General features: G+C 46.5%; 3 protein-coding genes across 4 annotated transcripts in view; all 3 read right to left on the reverse strand.

Moving 5' to 3' along the window:
- Window positions 1–8,759, reverse strand: part of gabbr1a (gamma-aminobutyric acid (GABA) B receptor, 1a) — an 80,323-nt gene extending 71,564 nt beyond the window's left edge. The window contains exons 1-3 of the mRNA XM_047599824.1: window positions 7,226–8,759; window positions 3,922–4,008; window positions 3,583–3,647 (exon numbers count right to left, since the gene is read on the reverse strand). Coding sequence (XP_047455780.1) covers window positions 3,583–3,647; window positions 3,922–4,000 — 144 coding nt within the window. The 5' untranslated portion in view covers window positions 4,001–4,008; window positions 7,226–8,759. The remainder of the gene's footprint in view (window positions 1–3,582; window positions 3,648–3,921; window positions 4,009–7,225) is intronic.
- A 135-nt stretch (window positions 8,760–8,894) lies between these two features.
- sh3bp5la (SH3-binding domain protein 5-like, a) lies at window positions 8,895–14,697 on the reverse strand. Its single transcript, XM_047599828.1, has 6 exons — window positions 13,953–14,697; window positions 13,085–13,147; window positions 12,456–12,584; window positions 11,809–11,973; window positions 11,113–11,286; window positions 8,895–10,444 (listed from the first exon to the last, which is right to left on the reverse strand). Exons 1-6 carry the CDS (start codon window positions 14,190–14,192, stop codon window positions 9,917–9,919), a joined length of 1,299 nt encoding a protein of 432 aa, XP_047455784.1. The 5' UTR covers window positions 14,193–14,697; the 3' UTR covers window positions 8,895–9,916.
- A 569-nt stretch (window positions 14,698–15,266) lies between these two features.
- Window positions 15,267–18,846, reverse strand: mgat1a (alpha-1,3-mannosyl-glycoprotein 2-beta-N-acetylglucosaminyltransferase a). Of its 2 annotated transcripts, none has more exons than XM_047599826.1 (3): window positions 18,620–18,846; window positions 16,670–17,629; window positions 15,267–16,546 (listed from the first exon to the last, which is right to left on the reverse strand). In XM_047599826.1, exons 2-3 carry the CDS (start codon window positions 17,297–17,299, stop codon window positions 15,848–15,850), a joined length of 1,329 nt encoding a protein of 442 aa, XP_047455782.1. In that variant the 5' UTR covers window positions 17,300–17,629; window positions 18,620–18,846; the 3' UTR covers window positions 15,267–15,847. The 2 variants fall into 2 exon arrangements, with proteins under 2 accessions (XP_047455782.1, XP_047455783.1); XM_047599827.1 differs by lacking the exon at window positions 18,620–18,846 and adding an exon at window positions 18,476–18,573.
- Window positions 18,847–19,437: the final 591 nt, after the last annotated feature.

The following is a 19,437-nucleotide window of genomic DNA, read 5'->3' on the forward strand; positions in this document are numbered from 1 at the left end:
AGTAGAGACGGTAGAGACAGCAGAGACAGTGGAGACGGTAGAGACAGCAGAGACAGTAGAGACGGTAGAGACGGTAGAGACAGCAGAGACAGTAGAGACAGCAGAGACAGTAGAGGCGGTAGAGACGGTAGAGACAGTAGAGACAGTGGAGATGGTAGAGACAGCAGAGACAGTAGAGACGGTAGAGACAGCAGAGACAGCAGAGACAGTGGAGACGGTAGAGACAGCAGAGACTGTAGAGACAGCAGAGACAGTGGAGACGGTAGAGACAGCAGAGACAGTAGAGACTGTAGAGACTGTAGAGACAGCAGAGACAGTAGAGACAGCAGAGATGGTAGAGACGGTAGAGACAGGGGAGACAGTAGAGACAGTAGAGACGGTAGAGACGATAGAGACTGTAGCGACAGCAGAGACAGTAGAGACAGTAGAGACGGTAGAGACGGTAGAGACCGTAGAGACAGCAGAGACGGTAGAGACAGCGGAGACAGCGGAGACAGTAGAGACGGTAGAGACGGTAGAGACAGCAGAGACAGCGGGGACAGTAGAGACGGTAGAGACGGTAGAGACGGTAGAGACAGCAGAGACAGCGGGGACAGTAGAGACGGTAGAGACGGTAGAGACAGTGGAGACAGCAGAGACAGTAGAGACAGTAGAGACAGTAGAGGCAGTAGAGACGGTAGAGACAGTAGAGACAGCAGAGACAGTAGAGACAGTGGAGACGGTAGAGACAGTAGAGACGGTAGAGACAGTAGAGGCAGTAGAGACGGTAGAGACAGTAGAGACAGTAGAGACGGTAGAGACGGTAGAGACCGTAGAGACAGCAGAGACGGTAGAGACAGCGGAGACAGCGGAGACAGTAGAGACGGTAGAGACGGTAGAGACAGCAGAGACAGCGGGGACAGTAGAGACGGTAGAGACGGTAGAGACAGCAGAGACAGCGGGGACAGTAGAGACAGTAGAGACAGTAGAGACAGCAGAGACAGCAGAGACAGTAGAGACAGTAGAGACGGTAGAGATGGTAGAGACAGTAGAGGCAGTAGAGACAGTAGAGACAGTAGAGACAGTGGAGACGGATCTGACTGAGGTCCTGATGCTGGTTCGTGTCTGAATGTGACGCCTCATAATTAAATCCTGATGAGAACTGAGGGCTCAGCCGGTCAGACGCTCTAATCTGACCACGTCTATAAAACACACCGAGATAAATCTGTGAGAACGAGTTCTGCTACAGTGATTCAGCCACATTCATGTTATCATTCGTCCCTGAGCTTGAGGACGTCCCGTGGTTTAAAGACGTCCTCCCGGGCTCCAGACGTGTCCTGGAGTTTCGAGGCTTCGACTCTTTGAGCTCCTGAAGCTGAGTTGTTTCAGCGCTCACGCTCCTGGAGCTTCTGCAGCTTCTGACAATGAATAAACTTCCCTCAGTCCCACACGTTTAACACTTCAAACACATGTAACACCTTAGAATGAAGCCACACGCCTCCGTCCTCCAAAAAACTCCACGTTTTTTGATTCAGACTGGAAGTTTCCTCCACAGACTCTCAGGAATCTACTGATTATCATAATACACACGTCGGCATATACACTTTATTTATCATGTCACTGCTGCGCAGGAGTTGTCATTATTCACGATATTCATGATGCACATAACGTTTCTTTCTTTTTTTTTTTTTTTTTTTTTGTCAGGTATGAAGCAAATCAGAAGAGTTTCAGATGCTCTGGCTGCAGCACCAGAGTTTTATTCCCATCGTTCAGATCTGCTCTGTCTCTAATCCCTGATCAGAGTTCATGTTTCCTACCTCCTCAAAACCAGGAGGATTAAACCAGGACAACAACAAGCAGAGCACCACTCTCATCCCTCATGTCTAACTCTTCTTCTTCTGCAGCAAAGCTTCAGCTTCAGCTCCAGACGATGTTCTCTTTTGTTCCTGGTGAGTTAAACTTCTCATCGTCGACACACTTCTGCTCACTGCCATTACAATAATGAATTATTATTCCTTTTCTCCAGGAAACGAAGCCAGCGTCTACTCTGTTATTATGTGTAACCTCCTGAGCTTTTACTTGTCATGCATTTTTAATTTCTCCTAAGACGTATAAAAACTAAGCATCATCTTTGAACAGGAAGTAGTTTTTGATTTAAAAAACACGGGGATGATTTCATATTATATTATATTTATATTATAGTAAAGTCACCAATGTGTAAACTAACAGAAAGCTGTTAATTTTAATACCTGATCAAAAGCACAACTGCAAACGATGACGTCCCAACGTCCTCAAACGTGTATGTTAGCTAACTAACGAGCTAATTAGCGTCGCTGTAGCTATTGACAGAATTTATTAAATTTGAGTGTCAAACAAGTTTCAACTGTAAAATCTGATGAGGTTTTTGTCCCGTGATGATTGTCTGTAGAATGAATCCACTGAAACATCCGCTATCACACTTTTTAGTGTGTTGACTCTTTGCTACTGCTACATGTCACATGAGCCATATATTACAGAGTCTGTCCAACCAGGGGACAGAGCATCTGATCTGTCCCTCTGTGCTGATTGGCTCTGAGCTGGTCACATGTTTCATGGGCGCCATGTTGGATCCATCTAACCAATATTCACCAATAGAGAAGTGGCAATAACAGAGAATAAAGTTGGATTAAAAGGTAAAATATGCCACAGTGCTCAGCCTACGGCTCCAGCACAGGATCAGGAAAACACGGAGGAAACTCCACCGTTTCACCAGTGAACAAAAACAGAGAAAGTTATGGAGCAGAAGATTAAAAGGAAGAACTGGACGTCAGCTGGTTTCTCTCTATTATGTGATGAGGTAAATGTCAATGTCTCTGTTTGACGTTTGTTAAGATTTTATATAGAAGAATAAAGTAATACCATCATTAATGTCAACCTAGCCTTATGCTAACCTTATGCTAGCATCATGCTAGCTAGTTATCTAGACTAAAGGCTTAGAAAAGTAGCAGCTAGCGTCATATATACTGTAAAACCCATGTGTTCATGTAATTTATGTCCATGTAGATAAACACATTTAACTGATATGTAACTTTATCTCAGTTACCACTAAGTTATTAAGGCTAGCATGCTAATGCTACAATGATAACACTAAATAACAGTGAGACTAGTTTAATAGTATTTCTAATTTTTCTGAGTAATTTGAACCTTTTAACGGTGATGGATGAACACGGAGACTGAGGAGAAGGTAAACACAGCTCCATGACTGATGAGGTGATTGGGCTACAAAGCATTTTACAGCTCATTTAAGATATTTAAAGGAAGTAGACGCTGGGATATTTAAGTGAGGACCTTTTACATATTAATAACATTTATAGGAACGTTAATGGTGAAAATAAGACATTTATTTCAACATAGAGTTACACTGTAGAATCTAACCTCTGATGTCGCAAACATGGCGCCATAGTTTGAGTTGGACAGACTCTCTAATACACGGCTCTGAACGTGTCCACGTGTGAGGACAACAGGTGTAAAAGAAGGAGAACTTAAACTTAAAGTCGCCATATGTGGACGCAGGGTCTCAGGAGGTAAAACCCTCCTCATATCAGGAAGGAATAATTTCTTTACCTGTTCTTGTGTGAGGCCTCTGTAGCGGATCCCCCCGTCCCGTGGAGGACGGATGATGGCACAGCCTGGACAAAAAAGAGAAGAAGAAGAAGAAGAAGAAGAAGAGTGATGAAGGGAAGCTGGAGGACGTGCAGACATGATGTGGACGTATTACAGCCACGTGAAACTCTATATCAGTTTTACTGACGCCGTCCTTCGCTGCACAAATTACAGCACTTCATTCAGGTCACTCAGCTTTCCCTGCAGAGTCGCTTCTGTCCATTAATGCTTCTTGTAAACACGCGCTCGCAGGAAAAAAAAACACCCAGAACACACACAACACAACACAACACAAATTACCTCCAGCTGATGAATTATGTATGGGCGCGACGAGAGATGGAAGAGCACAGAGAATCATCGGGAACAACAGCCGTGCCATTTCTGGATCTGAAAGAGACGGAGCAGAGAGGAGCTTTAAAACAGGGGAAGTGTGACGGGGGGAAAAAACCGAGGGATCTGGAGTCGGGCAGAGAAACGGTGATAAAGCTGAACAGACACAGCCACTTTCAGCCACTTCGCCGCCTCGACTCTTCTTTTGGCTCCTTTTTCAGCCGCTGCGCAGACGGGATGAACGGTTCAGGCTCAGAGTCTCGGGGGACGTTTTTAAAAAAGCGGCTCCTCCATCCATTCGACTGTTTCACACCGAGGTGAACAGACGTCTCGTCCTGTCGGGATTGGAAACGTGTCTTAAACGGCTCTGCTGCTGCTGCTGCTGCTGCTTTTCACCTCCACCTATTATCTGAGAACCGGCGCTTCGCTGAATGCAACTCAACCGTCAACAATTCACTCAGAGATTGGGGTCCGCTGTATTAGCGGTGGCTAATGTGGCCGGGGGTTAGAATAGAAATAGAAAAGCTTTTATTGTGATACAACGAGAGCACAAAAAACACCCGTCACAGCGGCGCTTTTTTAAAAAGAATAAAACACTCGACAACATGCACTCACAAACAATCACACGGAATCAAGGACGGACCTCGGCTGGTTCTCCTCATATTTATCAGACACAGGGTTTTGTGGAGCTGTGAATTGTTTTAAATCATCTGTTTGCGATGTGGTGCCGGGCGTTGCTCAGGGGCCGGTTTTAGGACCAGTTCTTTTTTCTTTCTTCCATCCTTATGCTGAAACTACTCAGATCTACCAAAAAAACTGTTGATGAGCAACAACTTCCTGCAGCTGAAGCTGTTTCTAACTTAAGTTTGAGTCTAATATGACTAACTAGTTTTTTACATTTCATCTTTTAAAGATGCAGAGACTATTTTTACATGTTTTTATTCTATCGTGCATGGATTATTGTAATCTTACTGATTAATTTAAAGTCTCATCGTGGTCCCCGGGCTTCATCGCTGACCTTTACTTGTTTTTGTTTTTTTGGGGCCGGATCGTGTCTTGACTTCCTGAGGCAGAGGTCTACAGTCAGTTGCAGGTTCCCGGCTGAAAACTAAAGGTGAAAGGTTGAACATTTTAACTGTATTTCTGTGTGTTTTGTAGTTTTTCTTTTAACGGCTGATTTGAAAAGCACTAAACAAATATTATCATGATAATATTATTATCATCCCGAGACAGACTGAGGCAGGGATGAGGAGCGGCTCCACACTTCTCCACCTGTGAGGTTTCGGGACTTTGATGTGAATTGAGCATTAAATCGAATAGAAAATATCCCGATATGTGACGGAAAATAACTTAAACCTGAAGATGAAGGTGGTGTCGAAAAGGCCCACGAGTCCCGGGGTGTTTGCATTCGTCTGTATCAATGACAAACTCACTATATATAGACGCTCATTTGCAGTTTTGAATAATAAATGTTAACGGAGGCCTCGCACATGCACACGACATAAACACATGCATACACTTAACAAGCCGTGGGGGGGTGAAGGGGAGGGAGAGTGTGTTTGGGATGGGTGGGTGGATGGAGGGGGAGGGGGGGACGTAACAAAGCAAAGCACCACAGTGAGGGAGACAGATGGCAGCGAGGCTTGCATGTGGAAAACAGACCAACTCTGCTGGAGACTTCATTAGTATTATCCAGCGTATTTTTGGAGTTCACTGACAAGAGACACCACCAAAAGAAAAAAACAAAAAAAAACAGTGCGTGCTCCTCAAGAGAAGGAGGATGGGTGGGGTGGGGTGGGGGGAGAAAGGAGGACATCCCAGCAGGAGTCATTATTACCAGCAAACACACACTGAGTCGGATGGAAAGCAAAAGAGAAAGACTTGATTCATTCTGGCTTCAGCACCAGGGACAGCGCCACAACATCCACACACCCGGGACCACTTCCGCCTCCAGGACCAGGACCAGGACCAGGACCAGGACCCCCCTCCATCCACAAGACCCCCCTCCATCCGCCTCCAGGACCAGGACCCCCCTCCATCCACACCAGGACCCCCCTCTATCCACAGGACCAGGACCAGGACCCCCCTCCATCCACACCAGGACCCCCCTCCATCCACAAGACCCCCCTCCGTCCACAAGACCAGGACCCTCCGTCCACAGGACCAGGACCCCCCTCCATCCACAGGACCAGGACCCCCCTCCATCCACAGGACCAGGACCTCCCTCCATCCACAGGACCAGGACCCCCCTCCATCCACAGGACCCCCTCCATCCACACTAGGACCCCCCTCCATCCACAGGACCCCCTCCATCCACACTAGGACCCCCCTCCATCCACAGGACCCCCTCCATCCACACTAGGACCCCCCTCCATCCACACTAGGACCCCCCTCCATCCACAGGACCAGGACCTCCCTCCATCCACAGGACCAGGACCCCCCTCCATCCACAACACCCCCCTCCATCCACAGGACCCCCTCCATCCACACTAGGACCCCCCTCCATCCACACCAGGACCCCCCTCCATCCACACCAGGACCCCCCTCCATCCACACCAGGACCCCCCTCCGTCCACTCACCTCCTCGGTGTGTTCCTGGTGCCAGAGGCCGCAGAGGAACACGTTCAGATGCGGGTCCGCACACGGATCCACACACACCAACACACACACACACACACACACACACACACACACACACACACACACTCGGATGCAACATTTTTTTTTTATTTTTTTTTCCCCATTTCGTGCGCGGCTGAGCATGAACCCACCGAGACGTGAGGGTCACGGGGAGGGAGGGAGCCACCAGCCGCCGGTGGCAGCTCGTCGGCTGTGGACGAGGGAATCCGTGGCGGCCCGCGGAGGGAAGGCCGAGCATGTAAAGGAGCCCGCACAGTCCGGTCCGGTCCGGCCTGGTCTAGCCTGGTCCTCCACCACCACCTGACTAAAATCTAAAATAACACATCACCCTCCCTCCCTCCCTCCTCCCTCCTCCCTCCTCAGCCTCCTGCATGCAGCGCACCAGGCGTAAAATCTCAATCGTAAAATCGCCAGAACGCAGACAGGATGGCGACGGGACCTCGGAGCAGATCAGGCCTCCCGCGATCAGGGACCGAACCTGACATCTGTCCGAACAAACGGGCCATTTATTCACATACATGTCTCTGTAAACGTATAAATATGACATTTCTGAATAAACGTGAATCCGTGTCGCGACCCGGAGGAACAGTAGCAGCCAGCGGCCCGAGGCGAAGCTGAAGCATGGGATACTTACTATTAGTTTCGACGCGCTCGGCCAAAGATAACAGCGCGTCCTCCGGGTGGGACCAGCCGGCCAGAGAGGGAGGGAGGAAGAGGGGAGGAAGGAAGGATGGGAGGAAGGAAGGAAGGGAAGATAGAAGCCCGTGGTGTCGTGATTATTTGGTCAAGGTGTGCATCTTTGCAGCGGCTCGTATGGCTCTTTGAATATGGCTAGAGAGGAAATGTGCAAGCTGCTCCAAAGCCCGAGCTTCCTCCTCTTCTTCTTCTTCTTCTTCCTCCTCTCCTTCCTGCTCTTCTTCTCTTATTTCCTCCGGGTATTGCTGGTGCGCACAGGCAAAGATGCGAGATGACTAAAACAAAAATCCACACATACACACACACAAAAAAAAGAAAATCTACATGTACTATATACAAACGCGTCCACATACACGACGACACACAGATTCTCCTCCCTCTCCCTCCCTCTCTCCCTCTCTCCCCCCTCCCTGCTCCTCTACAATCTTCGGCTAATTCGCGACGTCATGATGGAGACGCGCCGTGCGTAACGGTCCCTCTCTCACGCATTTATCCCTTTTTCCTCCTCCTCCTCCTCCTCCGTCTCTCTTTCTTTCTTTCTCCGAAACACGCACAACAGCAGCAAAATTTATCCTAATGAATCTTGAGATGCGGGATCTCGGATTTGTGATAATCTGGCGGATTTACTCCCCAGACTGTGGATAATAATAATTCTATCGCGGCGGCGGAGACTTGAGACGCGGGTGGAGGTGCAGATATGGCGCCGTGGTATTAACAGACTACACTGTTAAGCCCCCCCCCCTTTATTTTCTAAGGCTCTTTGGAGCTTAACTCAGTCATTTCTACAACACTGGTCATCTGTTAAATCAAAGCTCAGCCTCTGACTTTCCTCCGCTTCGCGTTCATGTGCTGGATAATTGAAGAGACTCGAACCCAACACCTACTGGATCCATCCCGCCCACTCACATATAACACCTTGAGTGTGTTTATGCGCCGATCAGGCATAACATTATGACCTGTGTCCTGTCACTGAACTAAACGCACGATGAATGAATATCAGCTCCAAAAGTTTCCCAGCAGAACATCGAGATGTTATTCAGGTCATAATGATATGGCAGATCGGCTCATAGTGTATTTGTGCTGTGATTTGTATTGTTCCAACAACATCCTGAAGTATCTAGTGAGCGATTACTGTGACCAGAATATCAGAAATATTTAAAGGATGAAGTTTGTTCTTTAATGTCTCTGATAAACTCGTGGCTGGTTTTATAAAACACTTCGGTTCAGTGTGTTTTTGTCTTTTTGTCATGTTTTACATTTGCTGCTGGAGCCTTGACCTCTCTACAGTTTGTTTGTGTTTTTATTTAGTTTTATTTTAATTTCTTCATCCTCTTGTTCGGCTTTAACGACACGATTTCTGCTTTTTTTTTTTTTACTAAAAAGCTAAACAGTAAAACGACTTGAATCCGGTTTGAAGCTGCTTCGCTCACAAAACAACCAACACACAGGATGTGAGGTTGAGGAGGTCAGGAAGTAGGATCTGCTTTATTGATTACAGTCATGACGGTGCATAAATAGGAAACACGTGGACTAATTCACAAAGGGAGGGGTGAGGCGGGGTGAGGGGGGGTGAGGGGGTTAACGGTTAAGACAGCAGGTCAAACGGCGACAGTGATGAGGATTTTTAATCTTTACAACAAACACACGTTGAGCTGTACACGGCCATGTTTCTTTTTGCAGCTTTGTAATAATTATACAAACATTTACACAAGTCAGTCTCCACTTTAAAAGTACGAGAGAAAAAAAAAAACACAAAATGAATCTTCAAGTCTCGTCGGCGCGAGTCGGATGGTTAAAAGGTTAAAAAATAAACGCTAAAAGGGCACTGGTTTGTTCTGTAAGCTGAGATCACTACTAAGAATCTGAGTCAAGGCACGGTTCAGATTACAACGAGGGGCTTTTTTTTTTTTTTAAGAGGAAACACCAAAGAAATCCACTTAGAAACAAATGTAAACAATATCCAAAGCAGATCCTGGAGGAGGCGTCCGCTCCACTGCACCGCAACGAATAAAAACCTAAAGCAGCAGCGAAGGCCGAGCTTCGTGAATGTGTCGGGGCTTTTGTTTCATGCTGTCAGACTCATTTCAGGAAATCTTCAAAAAACACATTCTCTCTTTCTCTTGCGCCGTAAAGAAGTAAATATCCACAGAGCGCCACGTGCAGCACGTTGCCGGAAATAAATAGTTGAGATTCAAACATGCTGTTTCAGCGTGCACCCACAGAGGAAGTGTTTTTGTCATCTTTTCCCTACTTGGTGTGTGTGTGTGTGTGTGTGTGTGTGTGGAGGGGTCGACCCAAACCCTCCACCTTCAAGTAACGAGACTCGACGTGACTCGAGGGGAAATAGTGGAGGAGGAGGAGGGAGAGTGTTTGTTTCACCAGTCTCACCAAATCAGATCAACGTTTAGAGAAAGAAGCGACGTCTCTTAACACGTCGGATCAAACCTTCTCTTCATGCTCGAGGTTCCCTCAGAAGGAAGGAAGGATGGATGGATGGATGGGGGGGGTGAAGCTCTCTATCGTCCTGTAGTGTTCTAACTAGGCTGCAGCTTTAGAGTAATGTGTGGTCAGTCGTAGGTCGTGTGCTTATTTACACCTCCACCTGTACGTCTCCAGTGTTTTTCGCGTCTCACAGGCTGAAGCTTCGATGGTGCTGCTTGCAGAACTGCTGCTTGCGCTCTTTGGCGGTGGCGTCCGTCAGCTTGTCCCTTTTGTTATTCATCGCCCTCTCCTTCTCGCCCTCGTCGCCGGTCACGCTGCCCACGTCGCTGAGGTCTCCCAGGTGCTCGATGGAGTCGTACTTCTCCAGGTCGGACGCGATGGTCTGCAGGCTGAAGACGGACAGGGAGTCCGACCCTGCCCGCTCTCGCTCCTTTTCCTCGTACTGCTCCACCAGGTCGATGGTCCTCGCCGTCCCACCGCCGCCGCCGCCGCCGCCGCAGGCCCCGCCTTCCGCCTGGACCTTGGCGTCGGACTCGGCTCCGACGGGGGGGCTCCGCCCACCGCAGACGGTGAGGTGTCCTCCCTCCACCTGGTCCCGCCCCCTCTGAGCGTGGATCTGCTCGCTGATCTGCTCCAGGTTCCTCAGGGCGATGGAGTAGCGGGTCTTGACTTTGGCGACGTGCTGTTCCAGCTGCAGCACTTTGGCCTTGTGCTCCTGGTGTCACACAGAGCAACTTCCCATCAACATCGGCTTTAGAGACAAACAGGCCACAACCTAATCGCTGCACGGGAGATTCTCAGAGAGCCGAGTCTGCAGGAGTCTGGAGCATCGGCAGCAGAATAAATACTTCCTATTCTCCCGTCCGTCACACTGATCCTCTTTTGATATTTATGGACTTGGTTAAAGTAAGAACATCATCATTATTATTATTAAAAATAACTCCCTGAAAACTTTCAAAAATGATTCCAAACTAGAGGAAGTTAAACTTGCATGTGTGCGTCAGTCACTCTGTGGTGCTTTAGAAGAAAGAACTGGTACTATAGAATTTAAAAAATTAACTCTAATTAACTCTTTTTTTAATGAACAATTCTGTTTATTATACTTAATAAGAACACTTGGCATTAAATTTGGGGCAGGATCATAAAAGCACTCGTGCTTCTTCTTGTCTCGAACAAACAAGAAAGATGAGACTTTGTTCTGTTTGTTTTTTATTCCTATGTCTGTTTTGTTCTGTTCTGTTTATACCTTTCTATGGTCTAAGGGTGGAACCAGCTTCCCAGAAATAAACTCTAAAATACCAGGAAATTCTGTTTGTTTTGGTCATTTAATGCAAAACATCCTCCAACATTTTCATAAAAACACAACCTTTACGTCTGCTTTACCTCCAGTATGTGGTTGAACTGGGCCTTGAGCTCAAAGTACGGCTTGGACTTGATGATGACTCTTTTGAGGGACTTCTGCAGCATCTGAACGCGAGCCTCGGCCTCCTGGCAGGCGTGGGTGACTCGCATGTGCTCCCTCTCGCTGCGGAGTCGCTCCTCCTCGGCTTCGTTCACCTGCAAGAGCCGCGAGTTAACGCGTTATCAAACACGGGGGGCGTCTGGAACTTTAAGGCCTGTTGCAGCGAATGTGCTTTCAGTTATCGTCGTCGGGCTCTTTTCCTCTCGTCATCTTCTATCTTTGACGCTCGGGAGAAGAGAAAACAGCAGCGTGCTTCCAGGCTATCGGTTACAGCTGAGAAGAAGCAAAAGCCCACGAGCTGTCTGGCTCATTTTCTGCTACGTGTGCCAATCGTAACCCAGCAACAGTGGGTTTGTGAATGCGTGCGAAGCTGCCAAAAAAAAAAAAAACAAAAAAAAAACCCACTGATGTAGTGGATGCTTATTTCACACACGCAGCAAAGCAGTGAGGCTCTGCAGAAAAAGAAAGTTAAAGAATGTGTTTGGATTTATCAAATCCTTTCTCTTACGTAAACTACTGCACAAAGTTATTTGTTATTTTCCACCTCACTCATTAGGGAATGTGTTCAGCCATGCATCTCTGTGCCTCCTCCTCCTCCTCCTCCTCCTCCCCGTTACCTTGGCGGTGGCGTGGTTCAGCATCTCCTGCCAGGTGGGATCCAGAGTGTTCTTGCCGTCGGCCATCAGGCCCTGCTCTGCCACGTAGACCATCTCCCTGGCAGCTGTGTGCATAGAAACCGCTCTCTCGTAGCTCAGCGCTGCCTTCTGGGTCTCCTGCTGCGCCTGCAGAGAGCCAACAAACCTTTTTACTGCCTGCGACAAGGACACTGCGCCCTGGCCTGTTTAGGACGATTACAATCACAAATAAAAACCTGTCAAAGCTCCAGAAGCAGATAAGGAAACTAAAACAACTCTACACCTTTTAATTATTTACTTATTCCTGCTTTAACTGCTTACACTCAGCAGATTTTCACCAATTAAACCTTGAAACTACATATTATACCCGAGTATTTGTTTATTGGAAATGGTAATGAGATTGGACTTATTTTGTTTTATAAAAATCAGGGATTTGTTTTGAGTTTTAATCAGTTGGATCATATTTCTTTCCTCTGCTCAGATTATACTTTTGCATATTTGCATAAATGAATCCAGATACTCTAATGAAAAGTACTGAAGGCAATAAACTCAGATTCCTCTTTAAAACCACAGTGTGTTACTCACAAACTGATGCGTTACCTGTTCGGTCACACGTTATCTGTGCATACCTCCTTTGCAAGGCGTCGAGCTTCATAGTACGGCCTCGCTTTCTCTATGCAGCTGCCGAGTTGAGAGCTCTGCGCGTTCAGCTTCCTGGCAGACTCGGTGAGGATCTTCCGGTATCCGGATCTGGCATCCTGGACGGTTAATGCACGAAAATGACAAGATTAAATTTACCTGTGATGGAACAACTGATCAGATTTCACACATCAAGTGAAGCAGGAAGTGGACGATCTGTTCACAAACTGCCAGCACCGATATACTTTAAATGGACTCGATAGACGAAACGATCGCATTGATTAGCATCTTCTGTGGAGACGGATGAATTATTTAGAAAAAGGATCCTCGAGAAGCTGGTGAATGTCTTTCTCCTTTCTTTCATATTAGATGGTTTTATGAAAACCAAACATGTTTGCAGCCAAACACAGCAAATTTAAAACTGGCCATAACTTACTCCTGAATAATGAAAGACGAAAACAATGAACACAATGAACACATTTATAACACAATGCGTTATTGACTTGTGGCAGACTTAAAAATAAAAAAAACTACAAAAGATGAGGCCCGGCTGACGTTCCTACACTGATCCGATCAGATTATTATCCGATTACTTGTTGAATCATCTCTTTCTGCTTACATCCAGCTGCAGCTCGAGGTTGTTGATCTCTGCGCTGGCTTCGTTGAGATGCTCCAGTTCTTCCTGTGGTCACAAAAACACAAACAAATAAAAACATACATGACCTCATTCACTGCAGCACCTCGCCCGCCATGCTGACTTACTTATATATGTATATATGTGTGTACATGTCACTTATTCTAATATTTTGACATTTAAGTTACTTTTGCCAAAACGTCATTATGTCCTCACATAATGCCAGTAAATGAGTCTTGATTATAATGACTAATACCCTGATGATGACCAGAAATGTGCTTCGTTGCCATGTTACTATGAGGATATTTAGCAGCAATAGATAAAATCATCGCCGTAGATCCGGATTTGCACAGATTACATTATTAGGAAATTAACCACAAAACCCCTGAAAGTAACAACATTTCAACAGATGATCTTAATTGAAATTAATCCAGAATGGCCTGGATGCAGTGAACAGACAGTGATTAAATCCTGGTTGGTTCAATAATAAACCTTAAAGTACCTTAAAAACACTTTTTATCATTGGTGTCAATTGGACTCCAGATCACCATATAATCTTAAAAAGGGATATGCTTCATATCATTTCTAAGTATGTATTCTTTTTATCTATAACATGTGGTATGAAAAAACTATCATCACAACTATTATCAGGAATAATAACATTTATTATGTCGGGGCCAGTGTCCGTGTTCCCCTTAAATTAGGAAAATTCATTAAACATTAAGCACAAAAGATTATGTTAATTATATATTTAAGGACTGTGAATGTGGTCAAACTGACCCCAGAGATAAAATAACAGGAGGGTTGAACTGAATGGCCACTAACACAGAGCAGAGGAGCCGGGCTCCCTCACCTGGATCCTGGGGTCCAGCTCCTCCTCGTACGGGCTGGGTAGCTTCTCCCCGGATCCGCTTTTCGGTTTCTCGTTGTCGCTTCCCTCGCAGGTGTCACTCAGAGACGACTCTACTGTTGTCGAAGCACTTTCGGAAGCTTTGACCTCCTCCTCCTCACCCCCGGGAATAACCTCCCTCCACTCCCCCGCATCTGACTCCCCGGAGCCGGCGGGACTCTCCCGCAGGTCGCCTGGCTCCATTCCAGGCCGCACGGTTCCGCCAGTGGCAGAGTTAGCTTCGGTTAGCTGCGAACGTGACTTAGAAACCCCGGCCCTAGCAACTACCGCCAACCGAGAGGTTAATCACGGAGGGGTAAATTGTTAAGTAATTCCAGTGGTGACGAACGTTGTCGAGTTTATAATCTGCCATATTAAACTGAACCTAGGCGGCGCACTGTACTGAAGCTAGCCTAGCCTCCGAGCTAACACCCTAACCAATCACACTGTACTAAAGTTAGCCTAGCCTAGCCTAGCCTCCGAGCTAACATGCTAACTGGCTAACGGCCGTCCGCGAGATCTTAACAGTTATTTTACAGCGAAGGGACAAACGGGCGCACTGAAGTGAAAACTAAAAGGTGATAAACGGCTACTGCCTCGAGCGCCTCTCCTTCCCCACTCCATTACTGTAGCTAGGCTAGCTAGCTAGCGGCTTCTTCTTCTTCACGTCATTAAATGAGGTAAACAGCAACAATACGGCCACCGTAGACACAGAAACACGGTGAGAAACGCGAACACGTCACAACACTTAACCCTTTACAGGGCTCTCATGGAAATACTTTCAACCCTGGTGTTATTTCAAGGCGTCAGAAAACTATTTCACTTTTGAGAAAATTTACTTTTGGAACATATGGTTCCTTGCCCTTAAGTGGTAAACAAATTACCAACTGCTGTAACATATCAATAAAGCATAAACCTATGTATAAGTGACTTTAATTTAGCCTGTATATATATGTTGTTATGTTTTTGTTTACTACTGCTCAGCTGGGAGACATTTGATTGTGTTTATATTTTAGACACTGGCTATTTTGGTGTGAACATTTTGTTCAATAGGACGGTGACTAACTTTAGTGTTTTATTAAACAGTATATTTCTTTGTTAACAGTTATCACTTTCCCCTTACCACACTTTCTGGCAGCACCACATATTTTGAAATTAGTTTGGAGGTCTGTACAGTTTAAAACATACATCTGGCTGCATTGCTCAAGTTGATCTTAATTTGACAATGGTGTAATTTCATCTGAAAAAATGAGAAATAAATCATTAAAAAGCAAAATGTGGATGTGTATTCATTATTTTTTATTCCAAAAACATACAAGTACACAAGTGTAGTGGTTTGCAAAGGAAACAAACTGACAGGTAGTATTATACTGAAGAATCAAACTAGATGATCGGACATAACAACGTGAGCAGGAAGAACTGGTTCTGGATCAGATGTCAGATTATGCTGCAGCTACAGATGAACAGTCACACCACTGCCTCCTCATTTCTGTTACCGCACATGAACAGGACACAAAGACTACGACTGCAAATAATTTAAAGTGGCACACTAGGTAATTGCATTGCAAACGCATCGATGAATGTTATGTGCACGATTAGCATCATATAAAAAATAGATCTCTGGCGAAATTACAGCAGATTTGTCTAATACATCGTTTGGCCTGTAAGAAGAAATAATGAAAAAGTCCTGAGTAGCATTGGCAACAACCCCTACACCAAAAAAAAAGGGACAATCTCATCTGTACCACGGACAAAGGACTCGAGCACAAACCCTTTTCCTATTTGGTCTGGAATGTTTTCCCCAACCGGACATTTAGAGATTTAAAAAAATCTTCTGTACAGAGACTTGTTCCAGATCCTCAGCTCCAGGTGGGGTCATACTGAGTCCATCCTGGAGGTGGCGCCAAGTAGATTCTCCTCCCTCTGGACATGAAACTGACCACCCCTCTGTACCCTGTCCTCGGGACTCCAGACTTCAGGTCGTCCATGATTCCCAGGTTCTTGGCCATCATTTTGAAGCTGTCCTTACTCGAGTACTGAAGGCGGAAGGGCCCCGGCCCCTTTAGCTGCCCCTGCTTCACATCTTCATACGTAGCCACGGGAGCACTGTAAACTTCCTTCTCAAACTTGTCTCTGTACGTCTCCTCCTTCAAGTAACTCAGGTCTAATTTGGTGAAAGGCACAAACTCAGCGTTGAGCTTAATGTAGCGTAGGTACTTGTCGTAAAACTGGCCCAGGCTCACGCCCTGACGCCCGAAAGTCAACGTCCGCGAGATCTCTGGGCGAATGCAGGCTCGGTCGCGGCGCTGCTCGGGCTGACGCATCCAGTCGTCCCAGAATGCAGCGGGCCACTTGGGCTCCAGCTCCTCCCACGCTTCCCTGAGGAGCATCCACCCCAGGCCGGGGAAGAAGTCCGTCCGGTACAGCAGGTTGGCCTGGCCGGGATCCACGTACCCATCTCTGCCATTGTCATTCCAGGCAGACACACACCACAGGCTGCGGTCGGATTTCAGGAGCGGCAACGAGGCGCGGAAATACTCAAAGAAGTCTGGCGCCACCTGCAGCAGGAGATGAATAATTCAGTTTAAGTAAACAAGTGGGACCGAAAAGGAACTGTTAACACATTTAAACACGAAGGAATGAACATTTAAATGCATTGATTGAATGAGGGATATAATTACCTCCAGATCATCCTCTACAATCACAACAGAGGAATGAGAAAGGGTCTTGAACACTTGGTTGAGAGCCCAGCGGTAATGCCTGGAGATTTTGTAGTAGCCCTGAAACTTCTTGTGCTCCGGGCGCACGGACACGTCCGACAGGTCCGGCTGCTTCAGGTGAGTGACTTTATCTCCGTAGGAGCGGATCACCTCGGCCGTGTCGGCGTGTCCGCAGTCTTGACTCACGATGATCGGGTAGAGCTCCGCAGACGGACGGTGCTGCAGGAGCTTGTCCACGCAGCGCCTCACGGTGACCCGGTTACAGGCGATAACCAGGATGGGGATGACAGGCTGAGGTGGGGGGGTGACGACGACCTTCCTTCCACCTCTGAGCAGCGGCTCCCACAGAGACTTGTGACTCTGGATCTGCAGCAGGATTTCTTTCTGCCTCTCGAGCTCCACCTCGAAGGCGTCGGCCATCCGGAGCACGTCGCCCACCACGTCGTCCGTGGGGCCCTCGGCCCCTTCGCCCTGCTCCCGGCCGGGCTGGTTGGTCTGGGGGCGGCTCCACAGCAGGAGCGCCAGTATGGCGTTCCAGGTGACGAACAGGAAGGCGCCACAGAAAATGAGAGAGCCTCTCTTGCGAATCATGGCCCAGGAACTCAGGACGGGGAGGGAGAGCGTGGTAGTGGTGGTGGTGGTGGTGGTGATGAGGTGGATGGTGGGAGGGGAGGGGGTTCAGGAGGACAGGGTCCGAATAGAAAGACGTGTCCTGGAAACAGACGACAGGAACGGGATACGGGAAGGGCAGTGGACGTCCTGTAGCATCACAAGGGCATGACTGCAGGTCTTGTTGCAGATATCAAAGTTCTAAAGACACAACGACGGGGTGAAGATGGATGAAATGAGCCGAGGGCCGGACTCATCTTTGGAGTCGAGCTCTTATTCCAAAAAGGTCCTTTAACTTTCAGCGTCTTTCATCTGAAATGAGAACAAGATTCAAAAATTAAACTGACTACTATGCTGCAGCGGGGGCTAGTTAGGGATGATCAGACACAACATTATGACCACCTCACTCATATTGTGTAGGTCCCCCTTGTGGTGACCAGAGAATGAACATGGGCCTTCGGAGGGTGAGGGGGCGTCTGTGGATCATCCCACAGATACATGATCAGTTTGGGATCTAGTGAATTTGGAGGCCAGGTCAACACCTTGTGCTGATCTTTATGTTTTTTTTTTGGTTTCTAAAGTGTTTGTGTCTGTATCTGCTGCTATTAAGGAGTGTCATTTCTGCGGGGTGGGGGTGTCAGGTCTGGGAGCTACATGTGTGCGTAACATCCACATGAATTAATTCCAGGTCCAAAAGTTTCCCTGCAGAACATTTAATTGTCACAAGATGCTTTAAATGTTATTAACGTCTCCTGTCAATGGTCATAATGTTGTGGCTGAAACAGCCAGCTCAAAAGCTTCGATCCCATTTTTATATTACTATTTTATTCCATTTTTTTTTTAATCTTCACTATTCAACACTACTCCCCTGAAAGATCATTATCATACACGTACACACACACACACACACATATATATATATTTTTTTTATAAATGTATATATGTGTAGGCTATATGTACATTGGACACTTGTTCTTTGCAGTAAAAAACAAATGTACATCAAGTTATGTGAGATAAAAACGCCCAAAGGTCAAACTGTGGAGCGAAGTAACACGAGACGGAAAAACAGGAAACAGACGAGCTCGTGCAAACATGGATCCAGTAGTAGGAAGTTGGTAGAATGATGATTCAGCCAACGGATCGATTTTCTCTTATCACCTGTAGCTGTCTCCGTACACCGACCTACAGGGTTTTATACGTATCTGGAACCGAGTTAAACTTTAAATGCCGCCTCTCGACACACAGCTTCACACTCCCTCCTGTAAATCCAGCACCCTGAGGAGTAAATTAGCCTTTTTTTACCCTGACTGTGTGACCACTTCTTCTTCTTCTTCTTCGTGTGTCCATTTTCTTCCAAGGCGACAACCGGTAAAAAAAAAAAGAAAAAAAAAAGAGAGACAAACTACGGGGCCGAAGGAGAGCGGCGGAGTCTTCCGCTTGTTTCCGGCCGGTATAACAGCAACTTAACGCCGCTGGAGTTTCTCCCCTGTCTCGGGGCCAGCGGTGGAGGATTGAGAGAGGAGGGAGGGAGGGAGAAAGGGAGGGAGGGGGAGAGAAAAAGTAACGCGGCGACGACTTCCTGGTTCGCGGCCAGACCCGGAAGTCCCGCCCCATCCGTCCGTCATCGCGAGAGATTGCAGTCAATATGTCTTACGCAACAGTTTGACGCGAGAGTTTATGTATTTTATTTCTTTATTTATTTTAGTATCTTTATTTATTACGTATGAATAAATATATGTATGTTTACTTCATTCATACATTATTCATAAATAAATAAAAATAATAAAAACAAACAAAAAATAAAAAACAAGTAAAACTTACCTTCCTGGTTCGCGGCCAGACCCGGAAGTCCCGCCCCATCTGTCACCGGGAGATTTTATTTATTTATTTATTTTCAGGATCTTTTTATTTTATACTTTAACATACAAATATACATACAAATAAAATATTATGTTATTTAGTATAAAAATAAATATATATAAATAAGTTAATGCCAAATGTATGTGTGTAAAAAATACAAATTAAGTAAGCAGTTTCCGCACAGGTTTACACATCAGCATATTTAGATTTAGAATTAGTTTATAAAATAATGAATATATAACGCCCTGCGATGGACTGGT

The sequence above is a fragment of the Mugil cephalus genome, chromosome 11, assembly GCF_022458985.1.
Source record: "Mugil cephalus isolate CIBA_MC_2020 chromosome 11, CIBA_Mcephalus_1.1, whole genome shotgun sequence".
In the NCBI taxonomy this organism is placed as follows: Eukaryota; Metazoa; Chordata; class Actinopteri; order Mugiliformes; family Mugilidae; genus Mugil; species Mugil cephalus.